Here is a 22,209-nt window from a genome sequence, read left to right as displayed (position 1 = left end):
AAAAAAAAAAAAAATATATATATATATATATATATATATATATATATATATATATATGTTTAATATTACCATCTCCAAGTCAGTTTTACTATCAAACACTTTAAAAATATGTGTGTGTTGCCCTTGCTTTTCATTCACTCAGTAAACTTCCTGAGCATCTGTCTGTACGGGGCAGAACATGAGGTACAGTGATAGAATATGTAGTCCTAGCTCTCAACAAGTGTCCACTTGGGAAACAGGTGGGACCAGTAGGTCTGGGAAGATGCTTAGGGTTTTAGCTCAATTCAAGGTACCTGGTGCCTAAAAGGCTCAAAATGCTATGAAGATTTAGAAAAGGGGAGTCAATCCAGTTGGAGGAACTTAAGGAGCACATTACTAAAGCGTCACAAGTCAACCTGGGCTTCTGTGATTGTTTCCAGCAAGTACAGTTGGGAACAGGGAGGTGCTCCTTGGCTTTTGTACCCAGCAGTCAGTTTCAGCAGAGGACAGTGTCAGGCTGGAACAGGGTTGGAGCAGAATGTGGAGCTGTGAGCATCCAGCCTGGGAAGTCTGGTTGGATTTGGGAAGGAGGTGATAGGAAGTCACTAGGAGTTTTTGAACAGGGAAAGGACATGAGCTATACCTATTAAAGGGACTTTATCTTCTCAACCGTGTTTCTGTCTCAGGGATGATGTGGGAAAAAAATAAAAAATGATGAAAAGGGTTTGAATTTCCACAGTCACCTTGCAGTCAGGGAGGTCCTGTTCTTTTACAAGGAGAAGTGGAAATCCTCTGTTTATTTAAGAGCCACAGACAATTTTTCATTATAAAGTGTCAAACAATCTGCCGTGACTCCAGATACACTCATCTAAATAAAAGGAAGCTGTTTCCTTATGAATTGAGTCACAATGAAAATATTTGGGGACTGCCATAGAAACAAATGTACCATCTTTCCGAAAGGTGAAAAAGGGGTATTGTAGTGTCCACTAGTGCGAAAACAAACAGTATTTTTCCAAGTGCTCTAACTGGAATATAGAAACTGATATTAAGATAGAGGCAGAGAAAGGGGTAAAAAAAAAAAAAAAAAGGAGGCTTAACAGTCTTAGAATGGAATGAAGAGATTCCCTGGCATCAGGTCTCAGGCTGGCCTGGAGATCCAAGCAGCAGGTACTAAAGGGACAATGTCTTCAGAGTCCTTTTGTAGGAGCAGTTTGCCCTTGATTCAAGCCCCAGATTTCTGGGCAAGTGACTAGTTGGCTTGGGTTAGATAGATTGCCACTCCTTGGCCAAGGATATGAACTCTCTGATCAGTCGTTTCACCAAATCCAATAGGAATCCTAGAGATTTTTTTCCCCAGCCAAGAAGCTGGATATTGTTCTCCCAAGGAAAGGGTGGGGGAAAACCTAGGCAGGTGAAACTCTGAGCTGCTCACCACCTTCGCTTCTGTCTCTGCCCTCACGTCTGAACTACATATTTTCTGGCTTCTGTTTCCACCATGTGACTGGAACTTCAGGGTCATGGGTGAGCTCCATGTGGTTAGATCTTACATGCAGGGTGATTGGTTGGTTGCAGTGGTTTTTAAAATGCATAGATAACCACACCTTGGCTCTTCCTGATATTATTCAGCTGGCAAAGGCTCTTGGAGTCTGATTGACACACAGCACACCAAAGAGATGCTAAGACATGGATGATTATAATTGTGCAGCGAGTCGAAACTTCCCTACTAAGGCTTTGGATGCAGCAAGGATTTGGGGGGCTGAGGGAAAGGACAAAGCACAGTTGGAGCCAAGCCCCATTTACAAAGATTGATTAGCAGTAATTAATTCCAAGCCTTGCAATGGCTGATTTTTTTCCCCCTTCTGCTGAGTTACTGATAAGACTCTGGGCTGTGACTAGCTGTGGCCCCAGATTCTCAGCAGACTCCTTAGAATACTCATTCAAAATTCAACAATATGTGCAGTATGTGGCAAGTGTCTTGTATTAATTAGGATTTGATGTAGAAGCAGGTGACAGAGACCCAGAATGCTTAAACACATTGTTTATTTCTGCCTCCAGTAAAAATCCATGGGTACTGAGCCAAAGCTGTCTGGTAGCATTGCTCTATGAATTCCTCAGGGACCCAACTTTCTTTCAACTTGTCCCTTTCTGTCTATAAGGATTGGTCCTTGTTCATAGGGTTCAAGGTGGGAGTTGGAACTCCACATGCACACATATGCATTTCAAGAAGAAGGGTAAAGGAAGGGCTAAAGAAAATAAGGCTAAGGAAGATTCTAGAAGCTGCCCTACAACACTTTCACCTACATCCTTTTGGCCAGAACAGGGTACCTGCAGTTACAAAGGATGCTGGGAAATGTGAACTTTCTTCTGTGGGGCAGTGCACCTGGTTCAGCTGTAGAGTTAGTTGCATGGCTGTGAAAAAAAGGGCAGATGGACATGGAATGACCAACAGTCTCCTCTGCATTCTTATGCTAAATACAAAGCCCTGGGACTTTCCTCTCCTCTGAGCATCTTCCTGAGATTCTTCTTTTGGCAAGTGGGTCAGACAGGCACCCCACTTGATTGCTCAACTGTGAAATTGCAGTTCAAGAAGAGAGAAGAGGTTTGAATTAAGCACCTTCAGCCCCGTCAGCACCTCCTTGTATTCAGGGAGTATTTTCTGAGATTCAGATTCATGTCAACTACACAGCAGGGCGTTTGGCCAAGGGTGGGGTAGACCTGCCTTGTGTCCCTTAACCATGGTGGGAAGGGTGCAAAGGCTCATCAGGAAAATGCTGGGCTTGGGGGTTGGGATACAGCTCCATAGTAAAGAGTTACTTGCTTGGGAATATACCAAGGGTCCCTGGATTTTATGAACATTTCTCTGGTATTGCTTGTGGAAGTTGGTGCTGAGTTTCCTCCAAGAGGGAGCTTGGAAATCCATGCACCCCCTGGTCTTTCCACCTTTTCTCTTTTACTTTGCCTACTGTTTCTACCCGACTCCTGAGCCTCAGTTCATATCTGTGCTCTGCCATGGATGATGGGTTCCATTTGCCATAGATCTTCCCATTTTCCAGAGTGGAGCTCTGACAAATCATGGTGTGCACTTACCTCAATCTCAGTACTTCCCAGGGAGACAACTCAGATAAGTAGTGAAAGCAGTAGAGAGACAAACTTGGCCAAGTCTGTAAGTGAACATTCTGATGATCAGTGCAGTCCAAAGAGGGAATGGGTTTCCCTGGGGGGCGGCGTACACCATAGGCATGGAGGATTTGGGGTTTTTTGTTGTTGTTGTTTGTTTTTGTTTGGCGGTACTGGAGCTTGGCACATTTTAGGCATGCACTCTGCTACTTAGCTACTGCATGGAGGATTTTAAGCATAGGTAAGATCCCTGTTTGGTGGGATACAGTTCATGGACTTCATATTATGAGGAGACTTTAGGTGAGGTGACTTCCATTCCCAGTGTGTGGGTCAGCTTTCTGTCAATTGTGCATAGTACCTGAGTACTGACAAAGTACCTGAGATATCAACCCTCAAGGTGGGAAGGCTTATTTTGGTTCAGAGTTTTAGGAGTTTCAGTCCATGGTCAGCTGTGTTGATTTTGGGCCTGGACGAGCCGGAGCATGATGGCAGGGAGCATCTGGGGAAGAAACTGCTACCTGTGGCTGCCAGGAGGCAAAGAGAGAGAAAGAGGAGGTGCCAGGGTCCCAGTCTCCCCTCCAAGGGCACACCCACCAGGACCTAACTTCCTTCCACTAGATCCCACCTCCTGAAAGTTCTGCAGCCTCCCAATGGCACCATGGGCTGGGGACACATGGCATTTGGGGGACATTCAGGATCCAAACTGTAGCACCCAGTGTGACCCTCTGTGGTCTGGTGAGCCTGGAAAGCATGTTGTATTGCTCTGTGCCTTCTTGTGGGAATGAGAAGTCAAGAGGAAGTGGTCCTGGGAGGTGGTCAAGAGTAGTGACAAAAATTTCTGTTTCTCCAGCCAGAACCCCAGGGTCCAGATCCTGGCCCGTCATCATGTCTGTGACCCAGGGCAAGTCAGTGACCTGCCTGAGTCTGAGACCCTTCGTCTGTATAATGGGAGTTGAAGATTCTCTCTCTTTACAGGACACTGTGAAGATTAATGTGTATGGCACTTAAAACAGGGCCAAGGATCTTCATTGTTATAATTATTATCACACATTTCACTACATGTAAAACAAAAGCAGTATCAGAACTGTTGGCATTATAAACGTTGTCACTGAAGTGAAGCCCAGCTGAGTTTACAGGCAAAAACCTCTCCAAGCCGAGTTTGTATGAGACTGTACTCTTTTGGATTCAACAGAAAGACCCCAGGCAAAGGAAACATTTATTGGTTCTTGTAGGTGAGAGGACAATAGCAAAGGGTTACGGGAAGCAGGGAGAATCCTGGCCCAGCATCTCACCAGCCAGCCTTTCCTACCTCCTTTTGTCTTCGTTTGGACCTTGAGGGAAGCTTGCTTCTCAGCCAAGTCTTGAAGACCCATTTTATGGAGTCTAGGCAAGGCACAGCAAAAGGAAAGCACAAGATGAGCCATTGGGAAGGAGGACAGGGGTACTGGGGCCTCTCTGAGGCCTATGCTGAGCCACAAAACTAGAGCACGGTGTGGCTGACAAGGCCACTCAAGGCCACATGCTCCTGGGTGAAAGTAGGGACATAGGATATTTGGAGCCATGGACCATGCTATTCTCTCTGCTTTGGCATGTTCCCTTCTCATTTCCACCTGGCGAAGGCATCCTTCAAAACCAGCTAATGTATCACCTACTCAGTCAAGGTTTTTCTTACCACCTGGTGTCAGTTGGAAGTTGCATTCAGTTGTGATCACAACGGTGGTTTAAACTCATAATAAGAAATCTGGGGCCAGACACTCCAGACATGGTGTAGTTGCTCCATTATGCCATCTGGGACCCAGGTAGTTTCTCTGTTTTTGCACATCCAGCCATCCTTACCATCCTCTGAAGGCACAAGATGATTCTTCTACTTCTAGCACCATATTCCTTATGATAGAAAGAATGGTGGACCACCAGAGATGTTTGCATTCTAGTCCCCAAAACTGTTAAGTTAAATGGCAGGGGGGAATTATGGTTTGTATTAGTATGTTTTTTGTTGCTATAAGAAAATACCTGAGATTGGACACTTTATGGGAAAAAAAAACAGGGTTTATTTAGCTCACAGTTTTGGAGGCCAAAAGTCCATCATCAGGCAGCTCCATCAGTTCAGCATCTGGTAAGGGCCTCCTTAGCTATATCACATCATGATAGATTGCATCATGTGACAGAAAGTGCAAGAGACAGAGATCCCATGATAAGAGAAGAAGCAAAAGGGATTCATGGGCCATTTTGCTCTTTTTATAACAACCTGCTCTTGCAGGAACTAACTGCAGTCCCTTGAAAACTACATTAATCTCTTTTGAGGGCAGTTCCCCCAGTGACCTAACCACTTTCCACTAGGCTCCACCTCTTAAAGGTCTTACCACCTCAACATTGCCACACTGGGAGCCAAGCTTCTAGCACATGAAACTTTGGGGGATGTACTCAAATCACATTCAAGCCATAGCAAAGTTTCGAAATAGCTGACTTTAAAATAGGGAGATGAAGGGCTGGGGACATAGCTCTGTAGTAGATTGCTTGCTTAACATGTGCAAGGTCCTGAGTTCAATCCTCAGTACTGTTAAGTAAACAAATGGAGATGATTATCCTGGGTTGTCTGGACGAGCCTGTTGTAATAACAGGAGTCTTTAGAAGTAGAGAAGGGAGGCAGAACAGGAATGTCAGAGGGTGAGATGACAATAGAAGAATGCTCAAAGAGATGCAGCATGTTGGCTTCAAAGATGGAAGAAGACTGAGGCAAGGAGTATGAATGGCCTCAGGGATCTGGAAAAAAGGCAAGGAAGTGACTTTCTCTGAGAGCCTCCAGAAAGGGACACAATTCTGCCAACACCTTCACTGTAGCCTGGTGACCCCCATGTCAGACTGACTTGCACAAGGGTAACATAATATATACATTTTGTAAATATATTTATTCAATTTTGTGGTGGGTGTTATAGCAGCAACTAGAAACTAATACATCTCTGTAGCATGAGGTCCCTGCAGCAGGCAGGAAGAAAGGAAAGAGGAGCAAAGGTGCTTGCCACTTACATAAACTCTTCCTTTCTTTATAGAGCTTTCTCAGTAATCCCTCCTCTAACAATTTTACTTATATCTCATTAGCCAGCTCTGTGCCATGACTGTCTTTATCTTCAGAAGAAGCTGGGCTCATTGCCCCAGCAAAATACGGATTCTGTTAGTGTAAAAGAAAGGGGAGAAGAGATCACAGGGCACACTACTTGGAGTTTCTACCATACGGGTCTAGGCAGAACTGACGATTCCACAACTCATCATTCTTCCCTGGTACCACCTTTTGGGGTTGTAATGTAATTTATATGTTTATGTGATTGTGTTTGATTTTTCTCTCTGTCCCTGATGCTCTGCAGAGTCTGGTGCAAAGAAAGTGTTGGCATAAAGTTTAATGGATGAATATGAGTATAAGTTTTGAAACAGAGAACAATGGAGCCAGAGGCCCTTTGTATTTTCCTGTGACAATGTTCTGTGGCGGTTAGGGACGTTTTATAAGACCATTTGACCCCGACGGGAAACTCATCTCCAGTAAATTAAACCTCCGCAGCTGCAGTATGTCATCTTTCCCTACAGTTTATTACAATCTACTTTTTGCTCAGAAGAAACTGAGCACAGCCGGTCAGAGACTGTTGGTACACCTGTCACAGGCCACAGAGCCTCCATTAACCTTACGTATAAATTACACTTCCTGCCCGTTCTTTATTTTTAGCTTGGCAATATCTATTTGGCACCTCCAGAGAAGACTGAATTAGGTTTCAGACATGAAACTACCGGGCAGCAGCATGTCCAGCCCGGCTGGGATGACAGTTATTAACCCTGTGACGCTGTCTCTTGGGAGGCTCCTCAGCCCCAAGACTCAATTTTCCTGAGAAACATCATGGCCTGGGCTATCCAGAGCTCCCAGACCCTGGCCCGAGGCCACCTGTGCATTTGTAGGAAAATCTGCTCCTTGGATCTGACCTCCTGAGACTTGCATAGGCGGCCTGTTTCCCTCAATCATCCCCTTTAGGGCGAAACTCAGTTGTTATCACCAGGGTTTGGTTTCACCCCCTCCCTCCTTCTCAGTTACGCAGCACAGTATCACGACCCAAATCTTTAGTGCCTGAACTGTATAGCCCAGTGCCCTGAAACCCATAGGGCAGGGGCTGGCTGTGGCAGCAGGGAGGCCAGCCAGTGGGCATCGGGTCCCAGGGAAGTCTTAACCACTTGGGGCTGTCGCACCGGAAGTGAGTTACTTGGAGACAGCCATTTTTTTTTGTCAGCCATTTTTAACTGTCTCTTGTTTTAGAATCCTCTGCAGTTCTGTACAGCAGCCAAACAAGCTCAGTAAATGTTAGTTTTAAATTTAAACAGATGTTAGGGGGTGCCATTTAACCTCTTCACTTCAAACAGAGAAGCTCTCAGGATGAGGCCTCAGGAGGTATTTTTTTGTAAGTGAAACAACTCATTAGTTAAGTAATATGTGAATTTTTCATTGTGAAAATTATAAAAACAAAATTAAGATCATCTATAATCCTATTACCTGGAGACAACTACCACTGATATTTTCCTGTTTTCTCAGTCCTGATCCTCATGAAGGAGTGCCCTATTTCCTTCCAGATTTCTCTGAGGATTAGGAAATAGGGGGACAGGGTAGTTTATTTTCTTTCTAACCTTGTAGCTTCAGATATTATTGGGCATATAAATATGCACATGCTATAAAAACACACACATATTATACATATGACTGATGTATATCATTGGAATATACATTAACATGTGTATACATACACACATTTGTCCTGTCTCAGTGAATGGTTACCATAATAATGCTATATAACAAACTCCCTTATGTTCATTGGCTTAAACTGAAAGTCATTTGTTCTTGCTGACACTTCTTTGAGCAGGCTGGGTGTTTGCTGATCCAGGCTGGGCTCTGCCAAGTGACTTATGGTCAGTCCTGCCTGCACTTGCCTGAGCTCAGGTCTGCTCCATGTGTGTTCTTTTTGAGGCCTGGGCTGAAGAGGGAGCAGTGGCCCAGAGAAGGTCTTTTCTTGGTACTAGTAAAAAGTACAAGGGGTCAAACTTGGAAAGCCCAGCCAAGCCTCTGTGTCATGTCTGCTATCATCTCATTGGCTACAGCAGGCCACGTGGCTGAGCCCAAAGTCAAGAGGGAAATGTGTCCCCCACCATGAGGCTAGCATCAATGAATCTGGGAAATATGTACTTTTCCCAAAGAGGTACAGGGGAAGAGAGGGAATATTTTTGAGAATAATATAACCTGCACATCCCAAATGTTTGTTGAAGTGCTCTGCCCTTTGAGATTTCAATAAAATCTGCTCAGAATTCACCTGCAGTAGTGTCATCCAGGCTGTTCAGGAGACCTCTAGCTTAGAGCTGCTCCACCCATTGAATCAGGCCAATTTATGGGTCTTTGATGGTCTTGTATTCTCCCCGTTCAACACTCACATCCCTTTCCTAGGTTCTCTTCAAAATAGTTCACACAGACGTGTGTAGAAGATTTTGCTGAACATTCGGAATAGCAAAGGAGTGTTATACCTCTGTGTAGAGTGTTATACCTCTGTGTAGAGGCTCCTCCTGCCTCTAGATTCAGTGTGCATCTCAGCCCACACCCTGGCCTCTCCAGCTTGCTGAAGATTCACTCTGTCTCAGAAATTCCCACAGTCTTGTCCTGGCTAGGCCTCACTTTTGTGTAATTTGGTTTGGCTTCTTTTTTATTCATTTGACACATGCATACAGAGTGTTTGTGATCTCCCCTTGGTGTATTGTAGTATAGATGGGGAAGTTAATAATGTAGTTACTGTTGGGGGGCTAGGTAATCCTTCCTTGTGGGGGACTGTCCTGTGGATGGCAGGATATTTAGCAGCATCCCTGGTTTCTCATTAGATGCCAGTAATGGCAGTCCTACTCCTCTTGAGTTATGGGCAACCAAGATATCTCTAGACATTGCCGCATCTCCTCTAGGGGACAAAGCCACCTCAGTTGAAAACCATGCTCTAATATACAATAGATTTCATGAAAAAATATATACCTGATAAACCAAAATAATACTCTGAGGAGCATTCAAAGGAGGGTGACATTACTTTCTTGGGGTGAATCTCTGAGAACCTCAGGGGGCCCAGGGCCATCTGAACTTAGACTTCAAGAATGGCTAGGGTTTGAGACAAGTTTCCTGGAGGAGGGGAACAGAGGGTCCATATGAGTGAACAGGTAGTAGCCATTTTTGAGTAAAGGCTGAAGAGGAATAGGCATGTTGGTGAGAGAGGGGGCCCAGTGGATCCTGGGAGGCTACGTAATATGCGGCCTTATGAGTTGTCGCAAGACTTCCACTTTTACTCTCAATGAAATGATGAATGTATTTGCATTATGTTCATTTGGAGGAGGAGCCTTCAGACTTAGGGCTTATGGTCATCACCTGAAGTAATTGCTACAAAGTCTCCTCCTTCCAGTGTTCCTTTTTTTGACACCCAAGAAGGACGCGGAAAAGTTCTCCAAGAGGCCTGCAGGGATATAGCTCAGGTGGTAGAGTGCTTGCCTAGCATTCACAAGACCCTGGGTTCCATTCCCCCACCCAGCACCACCAAAAAAACAAAAACAATAAAAGAAAAGTTCTCCAAGGGCACAGCATATTCCTAAACAAAGCCATGCCTATCCATACCTCTCAGAAGATCTCACTCTTTAGTTCTAAATCTAATTGGTAGTCAGTTCCCAAGGAAGATGGAAGAAGGGGAGAGCAAGGGAGAGGATTCGTACAGGCAGGATGGCCTCTGTAGCAAAGCTTCCTGCACAGCAAGGGCAAGGGCCAGAAGCAGAAGTGGACAAGTGAGTGGTTGGATGGATGGATGAATGAATGAATGAATGAACAAATGAACCAAAGAATGAATTCAGACCAATGCATTCAAGAGGCGCAGCAGTCTGGAGTCCTTTAGGCAGAGGATCATCTCCCTCACTACCCCCAAGGACATTGCTGCCTCACAGCACACCCTCACATGACAATATATGCAGTGTTTAACTAGGCAGGGACTTCGTGAGACACCAGAGAACCCATGTGGCAGGAGTTTGGCATAGTGGTTAGGAGCAGAGCTGGAATTGTATTTCCTGGCTCATGTCCTTGGGTCAAGGCTCTGTATCAACAAACTGGTTACTTAATCTTGCCAAGCCTTATTGATCTCATATGCAAAATGGGGATTCCCTACTCATAGGGTCATTGGGAAGGTCAAATAAAGTAGCCCATGTGCTTCCTTAGCTCTTGGCACAGAATAAGTTCTCACTAAAAGCTAAAAGCTAATGATTATTCTTCTTTTTTACATTTTTTTTTTTGAGAGAGAGAGAGAGAGAGAGAATTTTAATATTTATTGTTTAGTTTTCAGCGGACACAACATCTTTGTTTGTATGTGGTGCTGAGGATCGAACCCAGGCTGCACGCATGCCAGGCGAGCGCCCTACCGCTTGAGCCACATCCCCAGCCCTAATGATTATTCTTATCATTTCACTGGAAGAACACGGTTGCTGAGACTTCCCCCAAACCATGGCTGTAGTTGCTCTTCTGTAATATTCTCAAGAGTCTCCTGGAAGTGCTGAAATTTCCCTTTTGGAAAATATATAGGAGGCTGCGTGAAAAACGAGGAAAGTTCCAGAAGAGCAGGGGGGCAGTTACATCTGTTCCTTCCATCTTCCTTCTTTTTGGCAATAAAAGCTGTATCACTAAGGGAGAGGACAGCAGCCTCCCATGGGTTTTGGGCACCAGCCATTTCTTAACAGTGTTATTTCCTTTGAGCAAGACTGACCCTTCACCTTTTGGCCATCCTGAGAGCAGGGCAGTTATTTTGAAATCACTAGAATATGAAGCTACTTCCTTCAGATATTATGCTGTGTTCTAGTAAACATTGTCCATCTACAAATAAGAAGCATGCCCAGGAGTTGGGCTGGAGGGGAGCTACCAAAGCACATTGCACAGTAATGACTTTGAACTTGTGGAGGTAGCCCTGGGTTGTGTTCCTTTAACCAATATCTACCCAGTGACAAAACTGGAAATAGAGGGCACTCTGTAATATAAAACCTTGGCCTGGCTCCTCAGCAAAATGTAAAGACTGCTAGGAAGGTCCAAGTCACCCCACAGGAAGGACGGAGCTGCTCTCTTGCCCGTGGACAGCAGGACAATAAAGCAACTTGTCCTCTGTTTGTTTGTCTTCCAGGCTGGAGCAGGAAATCCAAGCGCTCGAAAGTGAAGAATCCCAGATATCTGCCAAAGAGCAAATCATCCTGGAGAAGCTAAAAGAGACAGAAAAATCCTTCAAGGACTTTCAGAAGGTGAAGAAACCAAATATGATTTCTCTAAGTCCTGTCCATGGGGAAGCAAGCCCTAGGAAGATGTCACCAAAGAGGCCAGTGGGTGTTGAAAAGTCCGAGCCACACACTCTGTGAAATGAGGGACAAGGGTGTGAGGATCACATGCCATCCCTAAAGCTGAGTGGCCTGCCTGTCTTTAGGCGTGGACCACGTGGTCTGCAGGGAGGCCTTGAAAAGAGTCATTAGTTAACCCCTTCCACCTGCTGTCCATACCTTTTTCTGCCTAATGCCTTAAAATCTTCCCCTATTGGACTCCAGAACTATGAAACCAATTCCTGCTCAGCAGATTAAACACTCTCCCTGGGGCTTTGCTTATGGAGTCTCTGCTTTATAAAAGGGCCAGAGACAGTACTGTTATCAAATGGACATGAATTTCAAATACAGAGTGAAATCTAACCACGTAAAAACAAATGACTTTGTGTAGAAAAGAGCAGAGAATCCAGAAGGCCAGTGGGCCCTGAGTATCTCAGGACCTTCCCTCCATTCTGTCCCTGCTGTTTCCGCAGTACCTCGGTGAGAGACAACCAAACTAATGAAATGGATTTTAAGATGAGATTTTTCTAATATCACTTCTTCAGCACAACCCAGGATGTTTTCTAAATCATTAATAAAATCAATATGATAATGAATTGATCAAAATTTGGTATAAGATGGGGATGGAGTGGGGCGTGGTGGCACCTGCCTGTAAACCCAGCGATTCAGGAGGCTGTGGCAGGAGGATTGAGAGTTCAAGGCCAGCCTGCACAACTTAGTGAGACCCCGTCTTGTGATAAAAAATGAAAAGGGCTGAGGATGTAATGTGCCCTTGGGTTCAATCCCAGTACCAAAAACATAAACAAAAGTTGGGGTTGATAAACCTTAGCAATTCCCTTAGTTTTGTGGATAATTTCTCAGAAGAAAAGAGAGCATGGGGTTCGCCCGCCACAGTCACATTCTGAGCCTGGGCCTGGGAAGGAGTGGCTGAGGGCTGAGAGACGGCACCCCACACGCGTAGTAATGCTCTGTCCTGCTTTTGTTTCCACAGAGCTTCTCCACTACGGATGGAGGTAAGTTCCGCTGCCCCTCTGTAGATGGATGCTTTTCTCCTGCTTAGGGGTCTCTTAACCCAGGCCCACCAGGAGACGCAACATGTGGCTTTGCCAGGGTGTCAGATGGAAGGACAGCCCTGTGGGCAGGGCCCCGAGAAGGTCCACATTCCCCGTCTTTACCGCCTCCCTTCTTTAAGGACGTTTCTCTGCCTCCTGCTTCTGTTATAAAGTCGGCCATTAGTTCTCAAAGGCTCACTGCCTGGGCCTTTCGTAAAAGGAACTCAGCAAAGAAGCGAGCTAATGTCAGGACCAGGTCCCTGCAGGAAGGGCCCATTTGTCCTGATTAAACCACACATCAGAAGGTCATTTGGCATTGAGGAAGCCTGTCTAAAGCCCCTGGTGTTTCTTTTCTTCCTTCCCTCCCTCCCTCCCTGCCTCCCTCCCTCCCTTCCTCTCTCTCTCTCTCTTTCTTTCCCTTTCCTTCCTTCCTTCCTTTCCTTCCCCTCCTTCCCTCCCTCCTTCCTTTGAATCAGAACACTGCAGTTCCTCCACGCTTCTAGGGAAACGGAGCTGGGCAGAACTTCCCTCCCTGTGGAGAGAGCTGGCCCAGAGCTCAGCAAGGGTGCCCTGGCTTTCTGACCCCATGGTAGCAGGTCTTTCTCCTCCTGTCCTTTTTGATGCCCTGTTCTCTCCTCTGCCCTGTTCTGCCCTCTCCTGAGCCGTGAGGATGAATATGGGCTTCTGGTCCTTCACTGGGCTCCCCTGACCTCAGCTGCAAGCCTGTGATTCCCACTCTGACTTTAGTCCTCAACTAGATCTGCTTAAAAATATGAGGACTTGTTGAAGGCTCGCTCATAAGCCACCTGCTCACCTGGCTCTTGTGAGGTCAGCCTCTAGACCAGGAAGGTGATCAGGAGCAGGAAGAGTTGGATCCAAAAGTGTTCCCAGTGCCATTTGGAAAAACATGAGGAAAAATTTTAAAATGCAGTGATATATAGTGCATTTTCCTGAATCAGCCAAAGGCCAAGGACATTCGTGATAAGAATAGTTCTGACTTGGTGGTGGGGGGTGGTAAAGATATGATTTTTTTTTCCCTCTCAGCACAAAAAGGCAAGAGATCTGGATTTTTGGCTTCTGGGTAATCTTTGGGAAGATATTAAATTAAACTTCCTGCTCGCAGGTGTGTAGGCAGGACAAGCCAGCAGGGACTCTGGGAGAAGAGGACCTACCTATGACAGTTGTAGGAAGAGAAGCTGAGCCCTTGCTCAGGTGTGACCCAGTGGGGGCCCTTGTTCTGTGCTTTACAGGTGGGGCATGGACTGAGGAGGTGGCCTTGGTGAATTGGGGTTGCTGCATGAGAAGAGAGCCAATCCTACATGATCTGCAAGAATGCAGGACGTGTCAGGCTAGGCTGGGCTGGGACACTGACCCATAGACACCCACTTACCTAAAGAACATAAGTTGTTCTACACTTTGACTTTGTTTCTTCCTTTCTCAAACCAGGTCCTTCCCTGAATTTCTCTCTGATAATTGGTGAAGGGGAGGGCCTGCACATCTTGTCCCCAAGGCTGGAGCCTCTCTAGTCTGTGACTTAATAAGCAGAAATAAGGCCATGTTATAAGCTCTCGCTGTGTGTCTCTTTTGCACCCTGAACTTCTGCTTTCCTCCCGCGTTCCACCCCACTGTTCCCACCCATTCCCCTATGGGCTCATAGAACTGGGAGGCATCCTGAGCAGGACTGAAAAGAGGGCCTGCAAGAAAGTGGCCCTTGACTCCGTCCTCCATCACCTTTGCCAGGGTGGGTGAGCTCAGGCTTGGGAGTGTGTGAAAGTCTGAGGCATCCCAGGAAGGAGTTTCCATGTTCTCAGTGTCACTCTGGATTGTGATTCCTGCCATCTATGGTTCTAACAAGCCTAGTGCCTTCTCCATCACACCACACCTACTAGCCAAGGAGGAAGTTTGGAGGGGGGAGCGCAGGCTTGGAAACACGTGATCAAGGTACAGGTCATGTTTGGCCGGCGGGGAAGAACTGAATGAAGCATGTCGTCACACTTGAGGGATTTGGGGATGTCTGTTTTCTCATTCTGTGTTTCAAAGGCTCTGAGTTACCCAGACCCTCTTAGAAAGAGCCAATTGTTGTTACTAAGAACTAACAAGAAACTATTGTAGAACAACAATACCTTAAGAAAACCCTAAATTTCTGAGATACACTGTTTACAGAATCTTATATCCAGTATGGATTTTGTTAACTGTATGGATGCTGCACCTCATCAACAAAAGCACCCTCTATGTTTGAGGTGTCAAGGGGACAGCTGGTGATGTGTGTTCACGTGATAACCCTTCTTCTGGTACCCTGTATGCGTCACCCTCCATGTGTCAGAGGAAATGGCCTAATGTACTGCAGGGTCACCAATGGCTTTTGATGCCATGGTAGCCCTGGTAATCAAGAGCAGTTTATTCCAGACTTCAGTAGAGTTTCCTGGTCATGTATATTCTGATCCCCCCACCGCAACTTTTATCACATAGCAGACCCCTCAGCAAGTGGGTGGGTTATTTTTACTGCCCTACACAGACACAGTGTCTTATGTAACTGTAAAATGCAAACAGTATGTGTCTCCTGTTGTCTCAGCTCTTTACCCACTAAGAAGCTGGTATGACGCCCTTGGCCAGAACAGGTAAAGGAAAACGTCAATCCTGGGATCATCTCAGTCCTTGCTGTGAGACATGGATCTAGGGTTCCCAGCCCATCCCAGTCTTTGGTGGCCTGGAGCCTTCCCTGCATCAGAACCTTTATACCAATGATTTAGAAATCTTAGTCTTTAGTTGCTTGTAAGTCGTATTTTAAGGAAAATTTTTAATTTTGTTTCTCTAGTCTGTGTTCTTTATAGCTACTGTAAGTGGCAGTGCTGGAACCAAAGGCATCCTAAGTTTCTGTTCTTTTAAGTGATTGCTCTGTACCTTCTCTGAAAATGGGGAGATAACTGATGGACCTCCTTGACTTTGTAAGGAAGAGGGCAGTTATTGATGGAGGCCACCTAGAATAATGGAGGCCCTGTTCATTATCCCTTGGCTGCATAACTGCTTAATGATAGCTAGGCGTGGGGCCTGGCACGGTGACACATGCCTGTAATCCTAGTGGCTTGGGAGGCTGAGGCAAGAGGATCACAAGTTCAAAGCCAGTCTCAGCAAAAGCAAGGCACTAAGCAACTCAGTGAGACCCTGTCTCTAAAAAAAATACAAAATAAGGCTGGGGATGTGGCTCAGTGGCTGAGTGAGTTCAATCCCTGGTACCCCCCCCCCAAATAAAATATTTAATGGTGTCCCCTTCTGTGTCCCCTCCCATATCCCACTCTCCACTCCCTTGTCTTAGCAGAAGCCATGCAGCCCCAGTCCTCAAGAAGTATAACTCCTGAGCTTGTAGCCAGTGAACATTAGGTAAGGGTACCTCTGTCACCAACTCATATCTGGCTGGGTGCCTCCTAGAGGAAGCTGAGACATGAGCCCTGGGATCTACAAGCTCTTTAAGAGGCAGAATCCTCTATCTTCAAGTGGATTTTGTTTCTAGCTGCTAAAACTTGGAGCATGCAGAGTGCCCTAGATGTTGTATATTTAGCATAGAACTTCTAGATACACATGTGACCCGTATGGGAGCTCTCACCTGATCATGACTTGAACTTCCATCTCATTCAAATGCAAGAAGTCAGATGTACTGAGATCCCATTCCACATATTTCTGGAAATCCTCAGTGAAACTCGGAAGTTCTGCAGATCTGCTCTGGCCATCTCTTTGCTCCTGAACTGTCCCTCTGGTCCTAGATTTCCATGGACCATCATTACCAGTTGGCCCCGATGCCTCAAGACCAGTTTACTTCAAGTGCTGTTCTCTCTGGTCCTGCCTTGGGCTGGTTTGGAGCACTGGTCCTTCCCACAGCTCCTCACAGTGAGAGCTGAGAGATGTCTGCAGGCAAAGTTCAGGAATAACGGAAGCACAGCTCAGCATGGAAAAGGTGCAACTTCAGACACATGGCTACTCTCAGAGCCCCTGGCTCAAATCCCGCCTATCCTCGGAGGGCCCCACAGCCTGTTTCACAGCCATCTCCCAGCCCACCGTCACCTCAAAGGCTCAGTTCCCTTCCTTGCGGTGAAAGGAACTTCAACCATGTCTGCCCTGCAGGATCCAAGCTCCAGCGTACATAGACCCCAGAGAGAGAGGGAAAGAGAGAGAGGGCACCGTGAGGCTGACTCCAGCCTAAGACTGCCCACCTGATCCTTATCTTCTGTCCTGTTCCTTCTTCCCTTGTGCTTGATGGGGAGGAGGGTACTACTCTCTTAGAGAAACAACCCCACCTTTGCCCTAAGAACATAGAACAGTGTAATATCGGTACATTCTGGATTGTTCAGACTCGCACACAAATCAGCAAATGGTCTGGATGGTGTAGAATACAACTAACCCTCACTCAGTGTCTGTTTATAGCATGAAATTTAAGAAAGAAGAAACCTGCCAGAACTAACGCGATATCAGTGGGGAGAAAGAGGGGAAGCAGGTAGGAGATGTGGAAGAGGCAGAGGTGACAGGGGCTGAATGGATGCTGGGAGTGGCCAGCAAGCCCAGAGACAGTGCAGGTGAAGCAGCAGCTACGATACAGGTTCCATTTTAATGGACATTTTGAGTTTGAGGTGATTGGGGGATATTTAGTGGAGATGCACAGTAAGCAGTTAGAAATAATCATGAATGAGTGATTGATGTTCTGGGATTAGCATCACACGGAGCCCAGCTTTCTAGAATCTTCCTGCCTTTGCTTTTCCACTTCTCTCTGGGAATACCCAGATTCTTCTTGTCTCACGCCAGTGGTTGCGTTTTCTCTTCTGATAGCTTGGCAAACCTGTAATATTCATGGCCTCCAAGTCATACCTTCTAAATGGGCTTGTCAATTTGCTTGTCCGTACACCACTGAGGGTCTCTCTCCTTTCATAGCCACACTTAACTGTTACTGGGCTAACAGGGAGTTCACTGGGTGGTATGATTGGAATCTCAGATTTTTTTTGCCTGAAATTCCAGCCTGGAGTTTAAAAATCATGGAATAAAATTCTGGAGTTTGTTTTAATGCATATGAAATCAGTCTTTTGAATAAATAAGGCACATGAATTTAGCTGTATTTTCCTGTACCGTGTAGTGCCCCCATTTTTATTGTGACAATCCATGTTTGGTCAATCCCGCCAAGTTGATAATGGCTTTCACTGGCCCATCTCTGATTCTTTTTTGGCCCCTGAATTCGTCCTAGACTCTAGAACTTTCTGATGACTCTTCCAATACACAGAGAAGTCCTGGGGCTTGAGCTCTCTGGCCAGGATCCCTCCTACCTCAGCTACTCTGCTGAATACCAGTCACTGGGCAAATGCTTGGCTTTGTTTACTCTGATCCTCTTGTCCAGTGGCCATCGCAGCGGTCCATTATGTAGGGCAGACAAGCTGCTGTCTCGGCAGTGAACCCATTGGGCCTCCCGACACTGTGCCTAATTGTATTCCCTGTTCTCTGCTACCAGATGCAGTAAATTACATTTCCTCCCAGCTCCCCAACCTGCCAATCCTCTGTTCACGAACAGCAGAACTGTAACCTGGGCAGGAGGGGACCAGCAGAACATCTGGTAAGTCCTGGGGAGTGCTTTGGTTTGGCACCAGGACTGTCCAAGGGGCTTGCGTTTCTCTCAACTTGATAGCGAGATGGGTGCCCTGATGCCTTTACATAGGGGATCCCCTCCTTCAGCCCAACTTCAGACACAGCATGTACAGTGGCCACACAGGTAGGCACTGGCCCCTGATGGGTGATTGAAGAGCAAATGGGAGGGAATTTGAGGAAATCAGAATTTTGCCTCGGGCTCCATGGGAACCTTTCTTTGGTATTTGTGGTCTTTATATCTGTCTTTACTCTTAATCTGTAGTGTACCTCCAGGGAATTTTATTTCCCTCATTCAAATTGCACAAATTGAAAGCACTCTGATAGAATCTGGGTAGAAAGTATTTTCAAAGCATATGAGACCATTGCAGGAACCCCTGGGGAATTGAACTGTCTTATAATTTGAATCTGTAGTTCCAAGTCTTCCCAGTTCTGGAGTTATTTAGATTTGCGGGGGTGGGGAGAAGTAGCAATTTAAAGATTAAATGTTTCTTACTAATATTTCTGACAATGGTAAAGATTCTAAAACAAGATGTTGATGAGCGTAGAGTCTACAGAGAGCCATGCTTTGTTTCTTGTGAATGTGCCTCAGAAATCAGAACCGGAAGGATGCGAATAATAAACCCCTACACCAACCCATTTGCTTCACACAGAAATGCACCAAGGGCTGGGGATTCAGTGAAAACATGAATTTCCCAGAGTTGCAGTTAGTGACAAGGTAGGCAAATTCAAATAGGAGCAACAGGTTTCACACTGTCTCCTCTAGGTAAGTCTGTTTAAAACAAAGCATGTAATGGCATCTTGTAAAGCACAATGGTCATGTACTTTTAAGCCAGAAGTCTTTTATATAGGCCTAATCTGAATATTTTATGACATAAGCAAAATATAAAAATAATATAAAAAGTTTTAATGTAAAAGTGAAAGGAAAATAAGAATTGACATAACTGTCATGTCCACTGGCTAAATCTAAATGCCTACTGGGCATCTCTGTAGACACCTCAGGATACTATTTTTACATACAGACTCAAAGAGTTCTAGAACTAGATGGGACTGTAAGTGATGTCTGGCTAAACCTGGACCAGGTCCACATATCCCTGGACAATTAGAGGATGGATATGCCAGAATCTATAAAGGAACCACTGGCAGTCACTTAAACTGTGGGCTCTTTTGGGTGCTCCGAGACACACTTCTGAGATCAACATGCATACCAAATGTTGAAAAGTCACACGCCTCCCTGCTTGTTATTAGAGACTTGGGGGATTGATTGTTTCCTCCCAACTCCTCTCTGTAAGTTCCTGCCCCTCAAAGGATGGGTAATATGATCCAGCTAATGGATCAGCTCATGGATGGGGTAGGACATGTATATGGGACTTAATTTTAAGAGATAGGGAAAGGATTTGCACACTGTTGGTGATCAAGGAACATGAAGTTCAAGAATAACAATGTGCTTTGTAAGTGGGGAATTCATGTGCGACCACAGCCTGGCATCCTTCATGTTTGAAGATACTGCAGAACCATAATCACCTAAGTAGTAAGTGCATTTTTAAAAGCACGTGTGATCAGAATGTTTTTAAAAATAAGTTTTCATCTGCTTTTGTTTATTAGTTGAGAAGTAATTTGCATAAATGCTTTACTCTGGGAATACATATAAGGGAAGGTGTGGAAGGAATCAAATTTCATGTGGTTGACTCCTTTGTCTGGGCTGCTTCTAGAATGAGCAAACTATCCATTGTAGTTAACAGTGGCCACACAGAGCCCATGTGGCATGCCAACCAGTGGCACTCATCAGTAGAATTCTAGACACAATCCATCCTACGTTAAGGACATCCTTTTGGAGATTTGCAAGATCCTAGAGCCATTTTTGTAAGTGTCATCTGTCATGATGGCATGATGCAGACATTCTGGTTGTTTGGTATTAGAAGGTTTCAGACTCTGTATAATTAGAATTTATTTAGAACCGTTGCTCTTCGGAACTGGGAGGCATGGAGGTATAAGGAGTCCCTTATCCTAATGCTTGAATCCCTGCTATAATGGCCCTCCACAAAGAGGTCCTCAAACAACAGTCACACACTTCAGTGATTGCAGCCTGATCTCCTCCAGGTTGTCCATTCTGTCTCTGGATGGTTCTGACTGTTGGAAAATTCATCCTCTGATGGAGCTATCATTTATCTGCCTTCATCTTCCATCTGTTGTTCCTTCTCCTTCCCCGTGGAGCTGCTCAGAACAAATCCAAGTTGGTGTTCTTTCAAGCATTTGAAAATGACAATCCCTTCCTGTCTTCCCCAGATCCTCACTTTAAATGTCCTTTCCGCCACTGTCCCAGCCCCTGGTCCCTAGATGATGAGACTGTTTGGCAACACCCTCTGCCATCTCTGCCCCTCTCCTCTGCACACTCCCCATTTTGTCTCTAGTCTTCTTGAAGCAAGGTGGGCAGAGCTGTCCAATGCACCCTGAGAGAGGCTGACCAACCCCTGCCATGAAGCAGGATGCCACACACCAGTGGCTGCCTCTGTGGCGTCTGGCCTGTCAGCTTCTCTTTCTACAGTAAAGCTTCACCTGCCTGCTCAGCCTTGCCTGATGCCTTTTCTGGGTGAGGCCTCATTTCTGAATCCTTTCAGTGGAAACCTGTAGTCTACCACCTCCCTCCTGTTCACACACCATGTCACCTGCTCAACACGTAGAAGCACCTACAAAAATCATTCCTTCATCTCAAAAGACAAAAATAAGAATGAGCTATGAACCTTTCTGCCCTTTGTCGATTTGATATGACTTATATTTCTTTTTGTAAGCTTGTCTCTAGCAGATGTTGGGGATTCCACGGAGCCAAGGCAGGGAGGTGGAGGGGAAAGTTACAGGACGTGACAATCGGGGCTCTGGTGTTCTCTCTCATCTCAAACATAGCAGCTTCCCCTCCTTGTATTTCCATTGTATTTTCATTTCTGCATCAAATTCCATTTGAATCAAGGGTTTGGAAGTTTTGAAAGTAGAAAAAAAAACTTTATTATATATTGTTAGAGTCTTTGTAACTCATGATTATGGTACTTGATAGCCTCATTCTTCTTCAGTTGAGTACCACCTTGAATCTGAAATGCAATCTTCCATTATTTTTCATCATTTCACATTGAAAAAATATTGCACGTTGAAAGCAAAGTTAGAGCCTGCGGCACACCACAGGGTCCCAGTTTGTAGTTAACAGCACCTTTCCTGATGTTCAAGATTCCTGAGACAAAGTCAGGGAGAAGGAAACTGGGAACCTGAGCCCAAAGCACCGAGGACCTTTCTGACTGTGGTGCTTGGTTGGTTTCAGTCTTCTCATCAGAGCTTTGATCTCAGTGGTATTCTTGCTGGTAATTTTCAGACTAGCATCTGTTTTTCTTTACCAAAAAGATAAACACAAAATCAGAGATGAGAAACTGACTTTTGCCTTTGCTATCCAAGGACATCACACCCATGCTAATTTTGTTTCAGCAATGAAAATCTATTCTGTCACAGTCTTGGAGGCTAGAAGCCTGAAATCAATGTCTGCAGGACTGGTTCCTTGTGAGGGCTGTGAGAATCCGTTTCATGCCTCTTCCCTAGCTCTTTAAAGGGTCATTTATGCATAGACACTTGGATTTCTTTTCACTGACTCATGGCAGTTGTACATATCTCTAGGGAACAGTGTAATCAATCAGTGTATGAATACAACGTGAAATGATCAAATCAGATGATTAGCATTTCCATCTCTGTTCTTTGTGTTGGGAACTCCTGTCCTCTCAATCTTTATGAAACATGTAATTAAATGTTGTAAACTGTACTCACCCCACTATGCTGTAAAATAGTAAGGTATCTTGGGAAGACAAATAATTCAAAGAAAAAGTTTAGGATGAGAGGGAGACTCCACTGTGAATTAATCTCCTCATTTTCATTGTCATCAGTATCATAAGAGCTGATTTCACATTTCCAACCTCGAGAGAGACAGGTGTGCACACATATGTGCTCTGAGGGTGAAAACTACACATAGGTGTGTTCCTTCAGTCAGCCAAGCACACGCATCACTTGTTAATCACATGTCAGGTTG

At 45.3% G+C, this 22,209-nt stretch overlaps 1 protein-coding gene across 3 annotated transcripts in view; it reads left to right on the top strand.

Moving 5' to 3' along the window:
• The window catches only part of Palm2akap2 (PALM2 and AKAP2 fusion), a 456,764-nt gene that overhangs the window by 237,014 nt on the left and 197,541 nt on the right, over positions 1 to 22,209 (top strand). For all 3 annotated transcript variants that reach the window (XM_048783227.1, XM_015492211.2, XM_048783228.1), the window contains exons 5-6: positions 11,295 to 11,409; positions 12,473 to 12,494. In XM_048783227.1, the coding sequence (XP_048639184.1) occupies positions 11,295 to 11,409; positions 12,473 to 12,494 (137 nt within the window). The remainder of the gene's footprint in view (positions 1 to 11,294; positions 11,410 to 12,472; positions 12,495 to 22,209) is intronic.

This window comes from Marmota marmota, unplaced genomic scaffold, assembly GCF_001458135.2.
Source record: "Marmota marmota marmota unplaced genomic scaffold, marMar, whole genome shotgun sequence".
NCBI classification, from domain to species: domain Eukaryota; kingdom Metazoa; phylum Chordata; class Mammalia; order Rodentia; family Sciuridae; genus Marmota; species Marmota marmota.
This window is presented reverse-complemented; position numbering and strand designations above follow the sequence as displayed.